The sequence below is a fragment of the Magallana gigas genome, chromosome 10 (assembly GCF_963853765.1).
Source record: "Magallana gigas chromosome 10, xbMagGiga1.1, whole genome shotgun sequence".
NCBI classification, from domain to species: Eukaryota; Metazoa; Mollusca; class Bivalvia; order Ostreida; family Ostreidae; genus Magallana; species Magallana gigas.
This window is the reverse complement of record NC_088862.1, coordinates 13,950,322-13,973,781: the sequence shown is the minus strand read 5'-3', so window position 1 is coordinate 13,973,781 and position 23,460 is coordinate 13,950,322. Positions and strand designations below refer to the sequence as shown.

General features: G+C 34.3%; 1 protein-coding gene across 1 annotated transcript; it reads left to right on the top strand.

The window, feature by feature from the left end:
* The first annotated feature begins 47 nt into the window (after nucleotides 1-47).
* LOC105327705 (28S rRNA (cytosine-C(5))-methyltransferase) lies at nucleotides 48-15,558 on the top strand. The gene is made up of 9 exons (XM_011428318.4): nucleotides 48-246; nucleotides 2,534-2,719; nucleotides 2,988-3,093; nucleotides 3,221-3,332; nucleotides 6,433-6,574; nucleotides 7,821-7,936; nucleotides 10,512-10,690; nucleotides 12,927-13,134; nucleotides 14,299-15,558. Exons 1-9 carry the CDS (start codon nucleotides 133-135, stop codon nucleotides 14,933-14,935), a joined length of 1,800 nt encoding a protein of 599 aa, XP_011426620.4. The 5' UTR covers nucleotides 48-132; the 3' UTR covers nucleotides 14,936-15,558.
* The last annotated feature ends 7,902 nt before the right edge of the window (nucleotides 15,559-23,460 follow it).

The window sequence follows — 23,460 nt, the reverse complement described above, 5'->3', positions numbered from 1 at the left end:
AAATTCATCTCGGAAACAGAGCGTTTAACCGCGTAAAGTTTTATTCTACTTTGCATCACCTGTTTCCTGCTTGATTTTGCGACCACATTGTTCATGTTGACCAGTTGACTGTTTTTATAGCACCGTTATACGATGGGCGATATGAACAGAAATTCTAATCTCTACATAGAAGCAGCGAGAGTTTTACACGATATATATGAGAAAAAAGGATCAATCAAAACCTGCGTACACAGATCTTCCTATCAGGTAAGCGGTTTATATTGTACACTAGGGCCCACGGGCCCTGGAAGTTATTGTAAATATATTGTATGTGCATGTATAAAAAAAGTAAGGGTAGGACACTCTTTTTGGGGCGAAATCGGGTTTGACGAAGTCTGGGCGTTCCTCAAACGAAATTTCGCGATAAATCGTTCAAGTATACTTTACTTACGACATATGTATACATTCGTTCCGCTCCAATGCTGTTACGTCGAGGAAAAAGGTGTTTTTATACATCCAAGTGCCTAAGAATTTCGCTAGACTGGTTTACATCCGGTTTAATCGCAGTGAATCAAAAGATAAGTTCTGATTGGTTAATAATAAAATAAATCTGCTCGTCAATAAGGTGGCGAAACTGATAACAATTTATGGTGAGTATGTATCAGATGTTTGAAAGGAGTTATGTATATAGATACTGGGTAGTTTGGCCTTTCAACAATGAAATGCGAGAATAATGAAGAAGATTGACAAATATCGATAAGAAATTAAAGAATTTATTTCATTATTGACCAATCAGAACTTACCTTTCAATTTACCTTTCGATTCACTGCGATTAAACCGGATGTAAACCAGTCTAGCGAAATTCTTAGGCACTTGGGTGTATAAAAACACCTTTTTCTTCGACGTAACAGCATTGGAGCGGAACGAATGTATACATATGTCGTAAGTAAAGTATACTTGAACGATTTATCGCGAAATTTCGTTTGAGGAACGCCCAGACTTTGTCAAACCCGATTTCGCCCCCCAAAAAGTGTCCTACCCTTACTTTTTTATACATGCACATGCAATATATTTACAATAACTTCCAGGGCCCGTGCTAGGGCCTATAGATATCACTTACATAGGCTACTGGACTTGCAGTTTTATCTTTCACGGTATCTAAAGAGTCTGTCCCAAGACATTTATGCAGCACATTTGGACGTTTTTCAGTTAAAATACACATTTCTGTAAAAGAAGTGAAATTGAAATCGATGAAAGGAAAATAACCCAAGATTATGAAGATATCTTCATTGAAACATCATTTTTCAATCAGATAAAATGACAGTAAGGAAAACAAATTTCTTACAGAGATTTCTACATTCAGAAGTCACTTGGAATATACCTCGCACAATTTTTCAAAGTTATCATCCGGGTACAGTCGTTTTACCGGTAACGAATATTTGCCAGTATCGAATAATTTTTAGAAAAATTATTGGTAAAAGAAGAAGTTAAGCTTTTAAAAAATTCTAGCTAGGTAATTATAATACAGAAAGAAATATTCTATCAGTGTGTGAAGTTGTTTGACATTTGCACTATTATTTACCGAATGTTGTTTACAAATTAAAAAGGTGACCCAGATATGAGCTACCGGAAGTGTAAGGCAGAAAAAATGAAAGTGTGAAAACAATTAAGCCTAACTATGAAAATAAGTTTGTTATTGACCCCTATTTGGTGGATAATTAGTAATTATAATCCATTTAATAAGATAATGCATCATATTAAATAATGATAGAGCTTTGAATGAAATTACGACTTCAAATAGAACCACGTGTAGTTTTCCTAGTTTCGGTTCACTGCGATAGAAGCATTATTTGGCTGGATATACTGATAGATTTACGGGCAAAACAAAGGCAAATGACAATTACTTATCATCAATTACTATTATAGAGTGTTTTTATGAAAATTCAATTTCATAAAGTAGCGCAAATGAAAACTGTTTAAGACCAGTTTCAATTTGACGGGAAAACGGTCATATTATTTGTTTAAATGACATATTCCCACAATTATTTTTCTTTCTTCATTTATAAGTCTATTAACATGCACCTCTAGTACATTTTTGAAATTAATTTGCCTCAAAATATTTGGCCATATCTAAAATCCTAAATTATTACATCTTGTGGGCAATTTATTGACTACCCATTCTTCTTAATATATTTAATGAATAATGTGGAAAAAAGTGTCAGGTAAGAAGTACTGAATATTACATACTGTAGATAACAATTTAAAGCAATTTATAGCCACGAAAAAATTAGAGAAACACCCCTCACTGATTTAAAAATCTCGCTTTCATTTTTTGAGAGCTGAGAACTATAAGAAATAAGTAATAATAAAATTATTGTGTTTGCAATTTCATATTCTCGCGATTTGATAAAAACGGGGGAATTTGGGAATTATGTACTCAAGTATAATAAGGAACCTACAGTACATGTATTTTACTGTTTTTTACATGTATATATATCCCGAAATCATCCTCTTGAGCAAGTTTCACTGCATTCTAATGGTAATTTTTATTCAGGAGAAACAGATGTTAACAGCTTTGGTCAGTCAGACCTTGAGGTTTGCGAAAGTTTTGGAAACGGTTGTGAAGCGGACGAAACTTCTGGAGAACAACAGGCTACTTTGGAATGATGGGATGCTGGCCAGAGTTCTACTGTACGATTTCATGATTGGGCCAGGTCTTTACAAACCAGGAAGGTTAAAGGTACAAAAAGAAGAACATCATTGACCAATACTTTGGAAGCATTAAAATTTGTGGGGGCCTTGCTTGCTTCAGTTTAATAAGTTCTAAGGGACGTAATTTTGAGTATTCTCTTATACTTGCAAAAGGAAATATGACTTTATAGCCCTAATGCATCTTAAGGTTTATATGTTGCGCATATGTCTGTAACATTTTTCCTTGCCCAAGGAAAAGATTGAATAATACATGTAAGCATCCCAAAATTTTTATTTATTTTTTATTTTGGTACTAGGTGGTGATGGTGAAAAACAAGGAGATAATTACCAGCGAATTTGACCGACTTCTGACTGCGTATGGAGTAAATGAGTGCTCAGAGCTGCCAAGTTCAACAACAGAGGGTAGGGAACATGTCAAAATCCCACATGTATCAAATTTTAACATATTATTGCTTTTTTCCTCACCTGAGCCAAAGGCTTATTCTATATCGTACCTGTATATAATTGTGTTAAATTTTTTTACCTACAGCCCTGCCTCGTTATGTCAGAGTTAACCTGATCAAAACTTCCGTGGACGAAGTCATTAATTCTTTTGTGGACAAGGGATGGACATTGCTTCATGTACCGACAGATTTTTCCAGGTACTGCATTCAAAATAATAATCATCGTTACAAACCACAACCAAAATGTAAGGATCCTCTGACCTTGATTGCATGCATGAGAAGAAAATAACTCATAGCTCATTTGAATACTGTAGATTCCTTACTTTATGTGAGTACTTAAATGGTAATTTTTATTCAGGAGAAACAGATATTAACAGCTTTGGTCAGTCAGACGTTGAGTTTTTATATGCTATTATGCTGATTTGTATCAAATTTTTTTTTCAAATTGCAAGAATATAATATCACAAGCAGCAAATTTTAGTTATAATTTCTTGTAGTCCTGTCCGGAAAAAAAAAGCGAGATTTCAAATCTTTGTTTAATTGGGAATCTACAGTATTGATCAGTGCAAGCAAAGCATTGTTGGAGGTTCACACTTAATTAATTCATGCAATCTCTTATTAACCAATCACATTTTGTTTAATTTTAAAGTACATAGAACTTTAAAAGTACATAAATTGATTCAAAAGGCATGATTAAAAAAATTGAAATTGATATCACATGTTACACCTGAAAATGTTAAAGTTTAGGCTATAAAAATTTAATTACTTGGTTCTCAGGCAAAAGCAGCTAGGAGATGTGTACCATAATCTGTCTTTTTATTTCATAAAACAAATGAAGTGGGATTTTTTTCTTTTATTTTTACAAGTTGGAATTTTTATTCATATTGCAGAAAAAAACATTGTTTGAAAGCACATAAATAGTTACCGTTTCAGTGATTGTGTCAATCCTAGATTTTTTACGGTAGCTTAAACTAAGGCCAAAAAAAATTAAATACTTGGTTCTCAGGCCAGTTTTGTCAAAATTAAATGAGGGAGGGAGGCTTTTTTTTTTTTCTTTTTATCCAATAAAAAAATGACGAGGGATTTTTTTTTTTATTTTTTTTTTTCCAAGTAATCTGAATAATTGTGGAGACTTTCAGACAGTTGAGTCAAGGCATTTTTGAATGAAAACCACATTGGTCCACTCATATATGGCTGTTCAATACATCTATCAAGGCATGAAGCAAGATGAAGAACAGAAGAATTTTCTAATTGAAGTTTCTTGTGTTTATGATTCTCAGGAATGTTGTACCCTATGAGATGTTCAAACAGAAAAGGAACATAAAAACTTCTTTCTCTCAAAGTATCAATATGTGGGTCAATGGTCCAAATGCAGTTTGTTATGGTTTGAATCAGTGTTTTGCCTTGGTCGAAATTGGTTGGTGTAAACCCTAATCCTGCCTTTTGCAGCATTTGTAAAACTCTGTTGTATAACACCCTCTTGTTGTTAACGATATCTCCATCTGCTGCATATGGTTCTGGTAAAGACAGCTTTCGAGCACCAGATATCAGAACTTCAAATGCATTCCTTTTGGCCTTACCTGTCAATAAGGATTTTTAAAAACTTTACATATGGCATTGTAAATTACATTTACAGAGAATGTACTCATAACTTTCGCTATTAAAATCAGTTTTTTTTCTTGTGGTGCAAATATTTCAATGAATATTTAATAGTGGTGCTATTCAATTTTATATTTTTTCTAAAATTTAATACGAATATTCTTTTCTGCCTCAAATCATCACATAAAATCAGGAAAATACCCAACTACAATGGTGTGAAAATATGCCCAAAATATCGTGAAATATTAAGCATATATATAAAATATGATTTTTCACACTAACTAAATACATAGTACTGTACGTACCAGATTCAGCGCCAGAATCCTCCGTTCCCGATTCCGAAGGCATTTCACAAGCGGTGCTTCTCTTTTGGTCTTTATCTTCTACAAGGTTGAATCTCACATAATGACCAAACAACGATACTGTTTGGACAACATTCATATTTGCCATCACATTGTCAAACGCGTCAGTCTTTGATTTTCCAACAGAAACTGTTATCGGCAAATCTCGCAGTTTTTCCGGGAAAACCCAAGTCCCGAGGTCAATGGAGCCGTTCTTTATGGATTGAAAGAGTTCTAACATAGTACATCCCTCGGAAAACCCACCAACTATATGCCAGGGAAGCAAAACAGTTGATCCCTTCCGAATTTGGGCCGAAATTAATGCCATCGTGGTCAAACTGAAACAAACCTTTTGATCTGACCGCCATTTGCATTGCAATGCTTATCTGTTTACTCGGAACTCCAAGGTCGCACACTTTACCTTAGCGTAATGGAGTCGGCCGAGGATTACCGATTGAGTTTTAGTGATTCTAAAATACGATCGGGATGCGGTCGGCGAATTCCGGAATTTTTTTTTTCAGTCGATCTGCGCACGAGAGAATTTTTATTTTATTCATTTGATGATAAAAATGGGTAATGCGCATTGTTAAAAGACATGCGGGCGGGCCTGAGAACCAAGTTATTAATTTTTTTAGGCCTAACTTAAGAAACAAATCATTGTGTTCTTCAGAAAATATTAAAGTCATGAGGTTTGAAAAAGCCCTGTCTTAAAGCAAAAGCTTCAGAAACTCCTGTTTTTATCTAAACTAAAATCATTGCGGTTGCGATCATAAGTTCATAAAGTCAAGCATTTTACTGACTTAAGTATCTAAAATGCGGTCCTTTATCTGGATTTTTTTTCCCCAGAACTCGCAAGCGCTCTAGAGAAATTTACAAACATAGAAATAAGCAATGAGAAATGTTAAATTAGATGATGGTGGGCCTTAGAACCCAATGAATTGCCATATATCCAGTAATTTTTGCGATGATCTCATTTTCGCTTTTTTCACGACCCCTTTTAGATTGCAAATATTGGAATATGCAGAAATTATACCCTGTATCATTTTCTATAAGAAACTTTTTATATTGCAAAAAATAATTGCTGCAAATTAAAATTGTTTCATATTTCCCCAATATTCGCAAATTTTGTGACGCGCGAAAAAAAATGGATATACAGTAATGGGCTTTACAGGTCTTACAAGCCTATCTATTATAGCTTAATGACTCGGATTCGCAAAAATTAATCAAGTTTAAATATAGATTTCCAGATTTACGGTTATGGTATTGATTGAAATATTGATGAAATCACAGCTTTTCATGATGCTTAAATTGTCCTCCAGCTTCAAACTGTAATCGAATATAAAGTTTTTGACTTTTAGCTTCAAAGAGGTTTGCCAAAATTTGGATGAGAACCAGTTTTTGAGGGATTTCCATCTTGACGACCTGCTAGTTTTCCCTGCACACACAGATTTTCATGACTCAAGACTTGTCCAGGACGGCAGAGTCATTCTGCAAGATAAGGTAAAATTGATTTTGAAAAAAAATCAAGACATTTCATTTCATTGTTACAGTAGTTGGACTTCTGTAGATTTGGTTTTTTTTCATAAAAAGAATGTCACAGTATTTGGGTACATATGTAACTTATTTTATTTGCGTCAATTTGGTGATTTGAATAGTGAGGAATATAGCATAAAATTTTTGCATATAGTATTTTTAGCTCACCTGATCTTTTCTGATCACTTTTTTTCCAGTGTCTGCATCTGTCTGTCCTTCCCTCTGTCTGTCTGTTAACTGTTAACTTCTTCTCCAGAACCAATAGACCAATTTCAACCCAACTTGACACAAACCATCATTGGGTAAAGGGAATTCAGGTTTATTAAGATAAAGGCCCCGTCCATGCCCTCTTTTTACAGGAGATGATCAAAATTTATCAAAAAAAAAATTTTGCATGGTATTGTTAAAAAATCCTCTTTTCAAAAACTATACAGCCAGAAGAGCTGTAACTTATATGTAAGTATTTTCAAGTAGTGTCTATACATGTTTGTGAAAATCAGGATCCCCAGGGGGTAGGGTTGGCCACAATGGGGGGAGTGGATTTTAAAACGATGATATAAAGAGAGAAATCTTCGTCTTAAACCCATATTGCCAGTAGAGCTGAAACTAGTGTGGAAACATCCTCAGGTAATCTAGATTCATGTTTATTAAATTCATGATCTGGGGTCGAATAGGGCCATACCCCTTGGGGGAAGGGGTACATTTGGGGATTGCATTTTCACATAGGAATATAAAGAGAGAAATCTTTTCAAAAACCCATTTTCGCTAAAAAAAGCTGCAATTTGTATGGAAGCATCCTCAAGTAGTATAGACTCAGATTGTTCCAATCATGATCCCAAGGGGTATGGTGGGGCCACAATGGGGGCTAGGGGTCAAATTTTTTACATGGGAATATATGGAGGAATATTTTTGAAAACTTTCATCTAAAAAAAACTATGCTCAGAAATGCTTTAACTTGTGACGAAGCATCCTCAGGTTAGTTCAAAACAAAAATTTTGGTTCTTAGGTAAAACAAAATTTAAAATATAATGCTGCAGGCAGGTATTTTATTTTCATTGCCTGGTTTGCCAAAGAGAATAAATCCATTTTCATATTTTGAATCAAAATTGAAAATTGAGTTATTTCTTTGCAATGAAATCAATCAATGTGACTTCATGTAACTTCATGCATTAATGCATCAATATTTTTTGGCACGAATGTTAATTTTTTTCAGGCCAGTTGTCTCCCCGCTCATATTTTGTCACCTCCAGAGGGAGCTGTGGTTGTAGACAGCTGTGCTGCCCCCGGCAACAAGACAAGTCACATGGCCAGTTTAATGGGAAACAAAGGGTAATTCAAGGGTCACGATTTTGATCACATTCTATTTCTCTGTTTTTAACCAGGTTATTTGAATGTTGAAAATGGTGGGCGGGACGGAGGCTGCCAAAAGGGTACCCTAATTGTACGGATAACTTCTCCTACAGTTTTCAAGATAGGAAATTGTTGTTTTGCAGATCAATTGTACATATATCAGAGTTATGCATATTACTTGGATTTTAATTTTTGATAATTTTTGAAAAAAAATACCAGCTGTTGAACTTGGTCATTTTAAGATAACTCCGCCTACAGTTTTCAAGATAGGAAGTTGTTGTTTTGCAGATCAATTGTACATATATTAGAGCTGTGCATGTAACTTGGATTTTGATTTTTGATAATTTTTGAAAAAAATACCAGCTGTTGTATTTAGTCATTTTCACGCAGATTATTGCATATAGGGTACCCCATTTCTCTTGATGGATTGTGTTTACATGTATCATTTCAGGGTTGACAAATGGATTATGAATACTGTTCACACAAAAGAAAACCAGGGTTTGCTGTCACATTGACAGCTTTTCTCTTGTTATTATTTTCAATGCTTTAGGAATGCATTTCACATGATCAAATGAAATTTGAGAGTCAGTCGTAGAGTTAAAAGCAAGATACAGGGCTCACAATTCTTTGTCATGTAAACAAGGCTTATGTCCTGTTTTTGTTAACATAGGTTCAATATACCAGTAAAAATCTTTTTCAAGCTGATTTGTGTATTTTCTTATTCATTTTAGGCATAAATAAACAGTTCCTAATGTTTGACATATTCATTGAAGGTCTAAAACTGAAAATTTTTATTTCAACATTCAAAATGTAAACAAAAGCTTTGTTTACATAGAAAAGAATTGTAAGCTCTGTAACTCACTTATAGCTCAACAAATGACACTCAAAGTTTGGTTGCCTATTAGAAATGACATACTGAAGCACTTACATAAAAATCAGAAAAATAATTTTTGAACAAAATCGTGACCATGTGCTTCTAATTTTTGTGCCTTCAAATTAAATAGCAAAGGCATGCATGTACAACGTTACCCTTTTTTTAAGCGTATTCACTATTAAAAGATTTTGTAATGTAACCAAACTTACATGTATTACGCAATCCGGGAGTTTCCTCCATGTGCTACCTATGATGAATCAAAGTATTGAGAGTACTTAAAGTCGATCTTTTAAATATTTAATGAAACCATACACTTATTTGCAACAATAATGACAGAATTTTTTTTTATGATGCTTTTAAATATTGTGGTTTTAAATGTACTTTTTTGTCGTATTAAGAATCATTTTAGAGAAACCTTACACCAGTAATACAAGGTAGATGTTTACTAGTCATACCGTAAAACCACAAGAAGGACAGTAGTATAGATGGAAAGAAGTATAACGAAGTATAACTGTAACAACAATTTCTCTGTCAATGTGTAGGTCATTTGTTTTTATATGCTGTATTTGATCTAATACATACTATTATTGCTTAAAATTGTCAATGCTTTATTTCAGTACAATCTATGCCTTTGACCACACTATTGACCCATATGTCTGTCAGCATGTCAGTCATTTGTTGTCCCTCGCCGCAATGCGGAGCGGGGACATAGAAATGCCGGGCGTCCATGTGTCCATGCGTCTGTCCGTCACACTTTTTTGTAAGCGCTCTCATGCCTACAAATTTTGACGGATTTTCATTCAATTTATACCAAATGTTTATACCACTATTACCTTGGTCAAGTTTGAAAATCAGCATTGGTCGATACTTTTTGTTGGAGCTATGGGACTTTGACTGCAATAATGACTCCGTTTTATCCAAAAATTGACCTTGTAAGTGCTCTCATGCCTACAAATTTTGACGGATTTTCATTCAATTTATACCAAATGTTTATACCACTATTCCCTTGGTCAAGTTCGAAAATCAACATTAGTCGATACTTTTTGTTGGCATTATGGGACTTTGACCACAATCATGACTCCGTTTTATCCAAAAATTGACCTTGAAAGCGCTCTCATGCCTACAACCTTTGACGGATTTTCATTCAATTTATACCAAATGTTTATACCACTATTACCTTGGTCAGGTTCGAAAATCAGCGTAAGTCGATACTTTTTGTTGGCGTTATAGGACTTTGACCACAATAATGACTCCGTTTTATCCAAAAATTGACCTTGTAAGCGCTCTCATGCCTACAAATTTTGACAGATTTTCATTCAATTTATACCAAATGTTTAAACCACTAATACTTTGGTCAAGTTCGAAAATCAGCATTGGTCGATACTTTTTGTTGGAGTTATGGGACTTTGACTACAATAATGACTCCATTTTTTTCCAAAAATTGACCTTGTAAGCGCGCTCATGCCTACAAATTTTGACGGATTTTCATTAAATTTATACCAATTGTTTATATCACTAATACCTTGGTCAAGTTCCTAAATCAGCCTTGGTCGATAGACTCGATACTAGTATACTGCTTGACAGGCGGGGGACCCTGGAATTCTATTCTTGTTTATATATGCATTATGCTGCATTTGATCTAATACTGCAATGCTTCAAATAATCAATGCCGTATTTCAGTACAATCTATGCCTTTGACCACAAGGAGGACAGGATAGAAGTTCTACAAGAGCGGATGGAGGGAGCAGGAGTCAGCTGTAAAGTGGCCCGCTGTATGGACTTCCTGAGGGTCAAGACGGACAGCCAGACCTACAGAGATGTGGAGTACGTAATGGTGGACCCGTCCTGTAGCGGCTCAGGTCAGTGCTGGCTTTAGTCGGAAATATCTGACGTTTTTATCTGACGTTTTCCTGGCTTTTTAACGATTTTTATATTTACTTTCCTGACAAGTGAATATCAAAATTGTTTAAAAAAAGCCAGGATAACGTCAGATAATTTTTTAGGACTTGAGCACTCATCATTCTCAAAATTTCCATGGGGGGGGGGGAGCTTAATTGACCAAATGCTTCCTTAACCTACCCACATTAAGTTAGCGAAAAATGATATGTAAATTCTAAATTCATGGCCAATGATCCTATCATTTCAATATGTCATTGAAAATTGCACTTCAATGAACTTAAAATTTCTTTTTAAAAGTAAATTTTGCTGGCTAGAGATTTAAAAAAATGAGTAAAGATAGAGGGCTGAAATTTTAAGTGATGGTAGATATCTTGATTTTCTGTTGCAACATGGTCTTAGAAATGTCCGCGTCACTTCCGGTCGTCACCATAAGGAAAGACAAAAAATCATTTTTTTCAACTTATTCGTGTTTTGATTTTTTGTACAGTTGATAGTGATTCTTTTGATGATTCAGAATATGTAATTTGTTTTAAAATTAATCAAAGCATTCTCGAGATATTAAGCATCAAAGTCCTGAAGAGAGTCCGAGTAGCTCAGTCATTAGAGTCGTGGACATGTGCCCAGGCGACCCGAGTTCAAGCCCCGACACACGAAAAAATTACACTCATTTTTTGTGTAGATTTACATGATGGGTTTAATATCATCTATTCAAAAATCTGACAGAAGACCCACTCGTTGCTCGCAATGAGAACATTCTAGTTTTGAATAATGATACTTAAAAGCTGTTAAAGGACTATGTGCGGTATGGTCAAATATCTGCCCCGACTTCAACCAAGTTTTAAATTGTATTGTATAAAAATAAAATCTTCACAAATCATTGTATAGAGGATTCCTATAACTTTGATGTTGATTTTAGTCATCATTGCTCATTCGCTGTTTATCTCTGACGTCACCTAAATGACCTAATTCCCGCAAATTTGCAAACAAATGAAAATATTCTCATTTTTGCGCTATATTTTGCATTCGGAAGTATAGAGCGCAGGTCTGCTCAAGTGCGATTTTAACATATGTTTTTCTTCAGATAGTTATACACATTATACTAAAAAATGGTACTTGAGCAAGCCTGCGCTCGATGTTTCTTAGTTGAAAAACCATCGGAAAACACCCATATTTTGCCACAAATCATCAATTTATCAAATTAATGCAATCTTCATGACGTCATTTCTACAGTATGACGTCACTGTGGTGATAACCTTTTACACATTTATTTCCAACATGATTATAACTATCTTTCACCTTATTTTTAAAGCTCTTTCTTAAACTTTGATTTTGGGGGCAAAAAATGCATAAAACCGCACTTAGTCCTTTGTTAGTCAAAAAAATTGACTCTATAGGGCATTAAAGTAAATCAAAATCAAAATCATTGATATAACTGTAAAGTTTTGGCAATTTTCAAAATTGTTTGTGATAATTAAATTCTCCTTTTTTACATTTAAATAATGGAAGCATGCAAGTTATGATAAAGTTTTGCAAGTTTTTCTATCTTAACAAAATGGAAGTTCATAAAAGAAAATCATAGTCCTATAAGATCAATTTTCTGAGATAGGGAGTTGGATTGAACATAAGAAAAAGTGAGGAAATTTTTAAACAACTAATTGCATCTGTCAAGACTCAGATTAGAAACATATTCAAGGTTTTATCAACAGAAGAGCTTTGCATGGCTATTTTTGTTTACTGCAGAGGGAGGGTATTTACAGTGAAGTTCAGACAATTTTGATTTTTTTTTCTTTGTTAACTAAACAAATTTTTCTCCAATTCTAGAATATTTTTTTTTTTTTTTTGGTCTCACAAACCTTTATGATTCAATTAATGTTGTAGAGTCTTTTATCAAATTCTTATTTGTCCCATTTGAAATTAGCCTTTCAGGGGTATTAGTCCCATTAGGACAGTTCTAGTTTGCATTTGGTTAAACAGATCCATCTCAAATTTTAAAAAATGATTTGGTTAGCTATAAACTATTATTCAAAAAAGAAAAAAATTCATTTATTTTCACTTGAATGTTTTCCTATATCTTTATATAGAGCTCTTCTTTTTAAGGAGATTTATATAGTCTACAAATGGCCATGACCATCCAGCCCTCTTGATAAAGCTTCACTGTGTGAGGTGAATGACTACACAAATCTGTATTGTTTACAGGTATAGTAAGCCGGTTGGACAGCCTGACGAATGACGATGCGTCTGTCTCACAGCACCGTCTTGGCCAACTCCACAAGCTGCAGGCCCAGATTTTACGGCATGCCTTCTCCTTTCCAAAGGTTAAAAAGATTGTGTATTCCACGTGTTCCATCAACGAGGAAGAAAATGAGCAAGTCTGTGAGGAAATCTACGAAAAGTTCAAAGAGAGGTAAATTATTTTACACCTGCATGATCAAAGTTTGAAGATGACCCAAGGGGAGCTGGTGCCGTTAAGGGTCCTTGACACCCCATGACTTTTACTCTTTATGACAGTGCGCCACAACAGGACGATTTCAACCCATTGTGAAACTACCGGTATTTATATCACCAAATTTGGATAATTAACTCTATAGCACAGTGGGTAAAGCTTCGGTCTACTGACCTGCAGGTCCAGAGTTTAAATACTGCAGGGACTTTTGTTTTAATAATTACAATATACCAATATTTTAGAAGTTGATTTTAAAAAAAAAAAATTAAACCTTTTTTTCTCTAATTTTCAAGTCTAATTAATGTTAGATGTCAATTCCTCTAAGAAATATAGAAAGTTGGGCTTGTATGCAAAGCTCTTGCCAAAGATGTGGGTAGAGGACCCTTTATAAAGTATAAAAAATTGGACAAGTTTACTTTTGATCCAAGTCTAATTTACATACATGTACAGTACAGTTAAAATGTATGGTTTACATTCCTTGTGTAAAATATTGAAAAATCAAAAGTGGACTGCAGAATCTGAGAAATTAAAAAATTATTTGATGTCTTTCTGTCTACCTACCGTGGTATAAGGTGGTATGGGACAGCTCTATATTGTGATGTACTTCCTATAGAAATAAACAATAAAATCAAGTCTAATTTTATAAATGTTTTCTTTTCCCAAAATTGTTACCAAACAGCTTAAGGCTATAGGTTAGACCATTAACTACTAAATAAATCTGTAAGTCATGAGTTCGAATCCTGCTGGGGCTTTTATTATTTTTACCTTAGTTTCCACAAAATTTTCGAACATAGTTTTTTGGTCAAATAATGTAAAATTTTTAAATTCTAAACAGGTGAAAGTATTTTGATTATTATGTACTTTTATCCAAATTAATATCCACAGGTGTCCCATACCATCCTAATTTTTCAATATTCTTGGGCATCAAAAGATTTAATGAAAATTATATTTTCAAGTATATGTACCCCGTGTAAATATGTGGACGAGGATTTTTTGATAAAAAGTAACTTTTATCTTGATCTCAGTGATATCAGTAATGATCTATCAGCATGAGGGGTATTAATTCTTGACTAAAAAAGTAGATTGATTTCTACATTATTTATACTAAGCTGTTGTTATTTTCAGATTCAAGATAAAAAAGGTTATGAAAAACTGGCCAGAAAGGGGGAGGGAGGGCTACCAGAAAAGTGACCGTTATTTACGAGCAAGTCCGACCGCAACACTGACCAACGGTTTCTTTGTCGCCTGCTTCAAACGAAGGAAAATGAAACAGGAAGTGGGCAGCATGGAAAGTGGAATGGATCAGGAAGAAGTAAGTTCGGAAGACGATCAAGGAAGTCAGAAGCAGAATGGAATGGATGATGAGGAAAAGGAAGGTTCGAAGAAAAGGAAAAAACGGAAAGAAAAACAATCCAGCGAGGAAGGAGGTGAAGAATTGATGGAAATAAATGAGAAGAAGGAAAAGAAGAAGAAGAGCAAGAAGAGAAAGAGAGATATGTATGAAGAAGAAACACCAGTCAAAAGGAAAGAAGAAGATAAGGGGAAGGAGAAAGAAGAAGAAGAAGAAAAAGAAGAAGAGGTACTGGAAAGATCTGTAAAAAAGAGAAAAGAAAGAACATCCAAGAGCAGCCATTGTTCAGATACAAATGACATTAGAGACAAATCAGAAAAAATGGACGCGGAAGAAAGTATTGCGAGTGTTGGTACAGAGAATAGCACTGCTGAAAAACACAAAAAGAAGAAGAAACGCTCAAAAGACTAAGATTTAAGAAGAAATGTATTCATGTGTACAATATGTGTTCTAGTGTGTTTTGGGTGAGACTGTGGTTTTATCAAATATTCATGGAATTCTGTATTATACTAGATTCTGTAATTGAGATTATGTATGAAATTAATTGATTACTGAAGTGCAAATTTTAATATCACATCTTATTCATTTGATGGTTAAGATGGTAAAGTACCGGTATGCAATGTTGTACGTGATGCGTGTATGTATGTATGTATGTATGTGTGATGTACAGACATGATGTGTATGTATGTGATGTACAGACATGATGTGTATGTATGTGATGTACAGACATGATGTGTATGTATGTGATGTACAGACATGATGTGTATGTATGTGATGTACAGACATGATGTGTATGTATGTGATGTACAGACATGATGTGTATGTATGTGTGATGTAAAGACAGGATTTTATGACATACATGTACTTGTACTCAGGAGTGCTAGTGTGTGTGTAAATAAGATAGGTGTGTTATACAATGTTTATGTATGAAGGTATACATTTAGATGTACAGACTCAACAATATTCGCTGAATACCAATATTTGTGGGTTTTGTTGGTTAGTTGATCCAAAAATTAAATGTTCACTGAAGTGCATTTTCTAAACCATCATATTCTGTATGCAGGCAGGGAAATATTTGTCTCCAATTTATTTTGGCTCTTTTTTTCCTCATTGTTATCGACAACTGCATCTGGGAGAATTCAAGAAGGGGCAAAACCATTTACAAATGTAAAAGGGTAAAAATAACACAGGGTGAAAATAAACCCTGTATACTGTATTGATAAGATCAGCAATCTCAGCTATTACAAACTGATTTTTCACTAAATCTATGGATATTGGTACTGCTCACAAATTAGTGAAACCACGATATCATGAGCAGCTGTATCCAGAAAAAATTCCCAGGAGGGTCAGATGAATATTTTGGTAATTTTACCATGTAAATTTAAGAAATTTGATTTTTATAACCGGGGGGGGGGGGGGGGGGTCCAGGGGTCCAGACTCCCACTCGACATCCCCCCACCCTAGATCCATGCATGACAATATATAGTAAGATCTGTAATATTCATCTATAATTATGATTGTTAGAATTGTGTTGGAATGTGATATGTACATGTGCAGTGTATGTGTGAGAGTTATATCTTTTAAAATCAGATAATGTTTATGAGTAAGATATTGTCAGATACAATGTCATGTTAAATTGATATAATTATGTTGGAAAAAAAACAAATAAAAATCAGTCTTTGAATCCTTGTCAGTCTCTCTCTCTCTCTCTCTCTTTCTCTCTCTCTTTCTCTCTCCCTGTGCAATCAAAACCAGAAATCTTAAGACAATCTGTATTGATTAAAAAGACTCTGAAATTTAAAAGATAATCCTTATTTCATTTTTATTCATATTTTCAATTTGATCTAATTTAACAAGAGCGTGGACTTTAAGGAGGCTGGATGGTCAGCAATTTATCCGCCAGATTTATCTTAAATTTATCTCCACTTAATATTTGTAGCCAATAACTGTCATTAAGTTAATAATTATCCAAAATATTTTCGCTTTAGAATTTTAATGTTTTCTTATATCTTTATATAGAGTTCTCCTTATTAAGGCGATTAATATACATAGCATTTTTACTACATAAAAATGGCCCAGACATATATGATCCAGCCTTCTTGATGGATGCTGGATGGTAAACAGACTAACTATAAGATCTACCTAAAATTTTAAGGTATGATTTGTTTAGCTATAAATTACTATTTTGAAAATAAAAAATCAACTAATTTAACCTTTCGATTTTTTGGGTATTTTTCTATAATTCGTACAGAGCTCTTCTTCTAAAGGAGATCAATAAAGTCTAAAAATTGCCACGATCATCGAGCCTTCTTAAGTAGTTGTGTTAAACAGCAATCTGTCTACTTCAATATCGGTCATTCAGTCATGGTAATCGACAAGGTTAGTCGAACTATTTTGCTGTTTCTATGTAATGCATGTACTCTGGAAAATCGCAGCTTCTCAGGCCGGTTTTTCCGAGCCTGACGGAAAGACCCGAGAAGTTGCGATTGGTACTCTGGTGCCTGTGTGCACGCTTATGTGCATATTTTACTTGAGACCAGCTAAGCAAGATTCTCATTTGTTCGAATAAAAGTCAGTGTAATGCTTTTGGCAAACACGACGAAGAACCAAAAAAAAAATTGTTGTGATAAAACCTCCTAATTCATTAAGCGGGCTCGATTGGTCATGGCCATTTTTAGACTATATTAATCTCCTTAAGAAGAAGAGCTCTGTATAAAGATATAGGAAACTATTCAAATTTTAAAGATTTTTTATATCGAATTTCACTTTACAAATTAAAAGTTTTTAAGACATAATTTCTAAAAACTTATGGTAACCTGATGATTAATTTGTAGACATTTTACCCAGCATCCTTTAAGTCAAATGTATGCCATTACTATAGTAACAAAAACCAAATGTAATAAGAGGGCTAGACAGTGGTGGCCATTTTGGACTATAGTTATCTTCTTTACAAGGAGAGCTCTGTAGAACGAAGTAGGAAAAGCTCAACTATTAGGGTATTTTCTTTACTAAATAATAGTTAATCACCAATTAAATTATTTTTGAAATTTTAAGGTAGATCTGATGGTTAATTCATTGACCATCCAGCCGCCTTAATAAAATGCATGCTATACATGTATAGCGCGTCTTTTTACCACGTTGAACCCTAGTGATGCCCCAGTAATTTGACGGTCTTCGGTGTATCTTCTGTTTTATATCTTAGGATATATGTGCATGTACATGCAATCTTCGAATTTAATCAATAGAGTTATGCTCAAATTTCAACAGATCAACAGGTATACCTATAACTTCAATTTATCACTCTTCATTTCCTTACATACTCCCAAACAGTATAGTGGAAACTTCATGTATCAGTTATTTTTTTATGTAAGTTTAAAAAATGACATTTGCTGCAAAAAGAAGTGGGTTTTTTTTTGTTTTTTTTTTGGGGGGGGGGGGGAGCTGGTCTCTCCCTGATGCTACGTGTCTGATAGTTATGCCTAGCTTTGCAAAAAAGTGGCAAGCTAAGCCCCTCCTCCAGCCCTTCATAGCCCCCGGTTCCGATGCCTATGTTGATACCTATAATGTTGGATTGATACAAAAAATTCGGAGATTCAAAATTTAAATATCACTAAGTTTGTTTATTATATCACTGACTCCGTACCATATGCTTACTCAAGTTACATTTTATCAATAAAAATTTACAAAATTACAACTTGCAAATGTATCCTTAGGCTATCATATACATGCAAGTAGGGATTGTCATAGACCCTTAATTTTATGATTATGTTGACTGTAGGGAATGCATTTTAAATGAAATAAAATGAAATAGAATTCCAAAAACGACATTGTATGCGCGGATCCAGATTTATCTTTTTTAATTGAAGTGGGCGGGGCTCCGAGGGATACGTTTGTTTGCCGACGGGTGGGGTGGAGGGGCTATTTTCAATAATTTTACTGTGTAAATTCAATAAGTATCAAACTGGGTGGGTGGGGGTAACCCAATCTACATGTACATCCCCGTAGGTATTGATGTACATGTTGCACCTACTATAAATAAAATGTGTTGGGAGCTGTAAGAAATCCGTTCGCATGTGAATTAAAATTATCATTAATCGCCTGCAAATAGACATTACTACACCCACCAATATCTAAATCAATTCATATTCATATTCAAATGGCTGCAACTGCGCAGAATCAAAACGTAACAGAGATAAAACAAATTTTCAAAATGTTTTTATGAAATCATTTTAAGTCATTACTTTCTAGGCACTTAGCATCAGAGGGACGGGGGGGGGGGGGGGGGGGGGCGCTTTTCCATATTTTTTCTCGCAGCAACATTTTTTAAAATTTGCATTAAAAAAAAATAAGATGGAGTTGCCCCCCCCCCCCTCTTTTTTTGGGAGCATTTAAAAATTAAATTGATAGGAAGGAAATTGAAGTTAATGAACTTATAGGTACCTTATGCCCCCTCCCCCACCCAACGGTTTAGGATTTATATGATTTTGAAATTTTTAATTTTTATATTTTTTGTTTATCTATTTTTTCTTGCTTATCAAGATTTTTTGGATGAGTTTGCCCCGCCCTCCCCCCTCCAAAACTTTCAAAACGATGCTACGTGCCTGCCTTCTTATCATCACTCTTTCCCCTCTTTCTCAATATCTACAGTTTGAATGTTTGTTGATCCAAATGTGATCACCAATTATATAATTACTTATTACTAGTATTAGATAACTCATCAATAATTAACTTAAGTTCTTTTTTATTTTGATTCATTCATAGGAAATAAACATTATATCTAAATGAAACGTAATAGATGGTTTTTAACCGGGTTTTCCAAAAGAAAAATCCGGTTATCAAAATGGTGAAAATGGCGGTCGAACGGGTGGGTGGGTGGCTACCAAAAGGATACCCTATTGTATACGGATAACTCCTACTACAGTTTTCAAGATAGAAAGTTGTTGTTTCGCAGATCAATTTTTCATATATCAGAGATGTGCATAGATATTACTTGGATTAAGACTTTTGATAATTTATGAAAAAATACAAGCTGTTGAACGAAGTTGGTTTGGCAAAGTATTGCATATAGAGTATCCCATTTCCCCGGATAGCTAGTGTTTATCAAATCAGGGTTGACAAATGGATTATGGGTACTGTTCTCACAAAACGCGAAGGAAACCCGGTTTGCTATCACATTGACAGTTTTTCTCTTATTAATATAAATGCTATGTAATTATCAAAAGTCTTTGATTAAAGCACTTCATTAATATCATTGATGTTGGATCACATACTTGTAAATTAGTGGGGTTCTACATCCCTTTACTAACTATAATCATATTCCTTTAATTTTACTTTTTTCGTTTATGGATACACCCGGGGGGGGGGGGGCTACTTGCAAATATTTACAGATTCTAAATACCGAAGATGCAATAGATTAATGCTTAGCCTATTGATGCTTAGCCTATTTGTTCTAACTTCTAAAATATTAATGAATAACTCAAAAACTAAATAAATAAATTCATAGATAAATAAATATATTAATTATTAAAAGATAAATGATGATAGTTAGATTAATCCAGCTTGATATAGCGTTTGAAACATTGTTAAGTATTGTTTACGAACTAACTGTAATAAATAATTAAATAGTAAAACGATTTCTTAGTTGTTTTGGTACATGTATGAGCTGTCATGGGTTATTTAAAATGTATAAATCACAAAAAAGGCCTTATACTGCTTATATTTTCTATATACATGTATAATGTTTTCATTACTTTTTCTCTTTTGTAGTTACATAAATGAAGATGTTAAATGAAAAAATACAACCATCATCATCATCATCATCATCATCATCATCATCATCATCCTCATCCTCATCATCATCATCATCATCATCATCATCATCATCATCGTCATCATCATCATCGTCATCATCATCATCATGTCTTCATTTTCATCACCATTCATCATCATCATCATCATCATCATCATCATCATCATCATCATCATCATCATCATCATCATCATCATCATCATCATCAGAAGCAGCAGCAGAAGCAGCAGAAGCAGCAGCAGTAGCAGCATTTTCAACATCAAAGTCTTGCAACATGCTCTTTTATATTGTGTGAGTATGGTTTTAGGAAAAAATTTTATGCTTTACCTGCCTCGGGCTCCTACATGTATTCGGATTCCTATCACTTTCTGCCGATTTTCTGAAAGAAACGCATAGGCTATGCCAGTGAAGAAAAACTGAAATCACGTTAACTCAATTAGTCCTATATTTTTATGTTTGACACGTTCTTGTTGACAATTTTTTTACAGAAATTGACAGAACTGGCAACTCTAAATTCGCTTGGACCCTAATCGAACACTGTTCTTAAATTTTCAACATAATTTTTGTCGTTTGCAAAGCATATTCCAGTAGACCAACTGTATTCTAGCCATGCCTTTTATTTTGAAAATATAATAGGGCATTTGAAAAAATACAACAAAACAAAACTAAACTTTTTTTCATGTCATATTAAATGAGTTAAGTTTTGACACAAAGGTATCTAAGCGTAGTGGGCAATGCACTGCTGCGACCCGAGTTCGATTCACGTGATGGACAGTGGTTGTATGTGATCATGATAGGGTTTGGCGGTAGCCCGATTGGACATTTGGGTTCTCTCCGGGTACTCCAGCTTAAATTCTTTCCACACCAATGACCTCCTCGCGCTTACATCCGTGCCAACGAGAGATATAAATATAAATTGTAGAACTTGCTTATCAATCGTTGTAAAATAAATAAAGTTCATTTTTTTTCATTTTTCAAAGTTATTAATTGGGGTAACCAAACTATCGATGAAATTGAGAAGGAAAGGAGAAACCGAGACAGTCTTTATATGTAGTAAATTCAAAATCGCTTCTCTGATCATGACTTGTTGTTCTTTGTATTAAACATATACTGTTTTTATTTTTATACCTCACGCAACAAATTACCAGGGGTATTATATGATTTTGACTCCTCCTCCGTCCGTCAGTCAGTCAGTTAGTGTGTCAGTCAGTCAGTCAGTCAGTTAGTGTGTCAGTCAGTCCGTCAGTTAGTGTGTCAGTCAGTAAGTGTGTCAGTCAGTCCGTCAGTTAGTGTGTCAGTCAGTCCGTCAGTTAGTGTGTCAGTCAGTAAGTGTGTCAGTCAGTCAGTCAGTAAGTGTGTCAGTCAGTCAGTCAGTTAGTGTGTCAGTCAGTCAGTCCTGATTGTAAGTGCATGCGCAGCTCCTCTTAAACTGCAGCATGGAATTTCGTAAAACTTTGCAGGTATTTGGGACACAATTTTGGATATGCTTATAACCAGGGAATTTAAGTTCCATTTTCGTTACTTTTGAACTTAGAATTTCGGCCATATATTAATAAAGTAATGGACATTTTGTAAGCGAAACTTCACTAAAACTTCTCTAAAACTACACCATGGAATTTCGTAGGACTTTGTAGGCTTTTAGGACTTAATGTGTAGATAGTTTATGCATATTACCAGGGAATTTAAATTATGTTATTTTTTTTCGGGGAATTTCGATTCTTTTGAACTTAGAAACTTTGGTCCTATATTGAATAAAGTAATATTACACAGTTTGTAAGCGCAAGTTCTTTTAAATTGCTGCACGGAATTTCAATAAACTTTGTACATGTAGGTATTTAACTCACAATGTGTAGATGTGCATATCGCGAGAAAATTAATAATTTAACAATTTAATTTTCTGGGAATTTCGGCCCTTTTTTAACTTAGAATTCTGAACATATATATATAGAATATAGCTAGTCATGAACATTTTGAAAGCGCCACTTTTGCATTATTTTCCAACGGCAATTTATTGAATTTAGAATCTTGACAAAAGCGTAGATCATATATGTGCATACTTTACAGGACGTTTTGGTATGATGGTTGTTTTGAAGTTATGCTCGTTTTAAATCAAATTTTGTGTATTTAATGCTAACCCTGCCATTCTTTATGTGTAGCATTGTCAATTAAGTAATTGGGATGCGTGGTGTTTGCGATCTCTCACTTTTTAGCTCACCGAGACGAAGTCAAGGGGAGCTTATGCTACTCTCTGCGTCGGCGTCCGGACCTGGTTTAAGTTTTTGTTGCAGGTCCTGTATCTAAGTTAATACTTGTCCTATCTTTACCAAACTTGCATGGATGATGCATCTAGACCTACTTGTGGGCTTGAAAGACTTGGATGCTGAATCTGGGTCCTAAATTTCAGATGCTGGAGGAGGTTAAGGTTTTTGGAGCAGTTGAAAGTTTTTGTTGCAGCTGCCCTTTGATGGCAATATCTAAGTTATTGCTGGTCCGTACTTCACCAAACTTGCATGGATGGTGTGTCTTATGATACTGATGCACCGGACAGGCTTGAATGCTGAATCTGAATAACACAATACAATGTCATATCATATGTTAAAATATCAAATTTCATCAATGTTTATTAGAGTATTTTATTGTATTATATGATATATATTGTAAGTATGATAGGATACAATATTGTATTTTATATTATTTTATTGATATACCGTATAATATGAACAAATATTTAAAACTTACAATGAGATTTATATAGTTTAGAAATGACTACGACCATGTAGCCCTGCTTTACAGAAATCTTTGAAACATGATCTTTTATTTTTTAATGAAAAAAGGAAGTTAAATAAAACTACATGTAAGGTAAATTCCATTTTGGTTTTCCTTTGGGCTATATATAGCCATATTGAATACCAGCCAAATACTAGTACGCATGGTAACAGTGACCAGCGAATTCATTTTCTTCATGAATTAGTGTTTAAAAAAGGAAATCTAGATATTTTGTTATTTTTGTTTATTACAATTGCAGTTACCAAAGAGAACTGGTCATTAAAACCTATGGTGGAACATCAAGAATAACCGGTACAAAGAATCCATCATGAAGACATTAAGAAGTTAGTTCATGAAACTT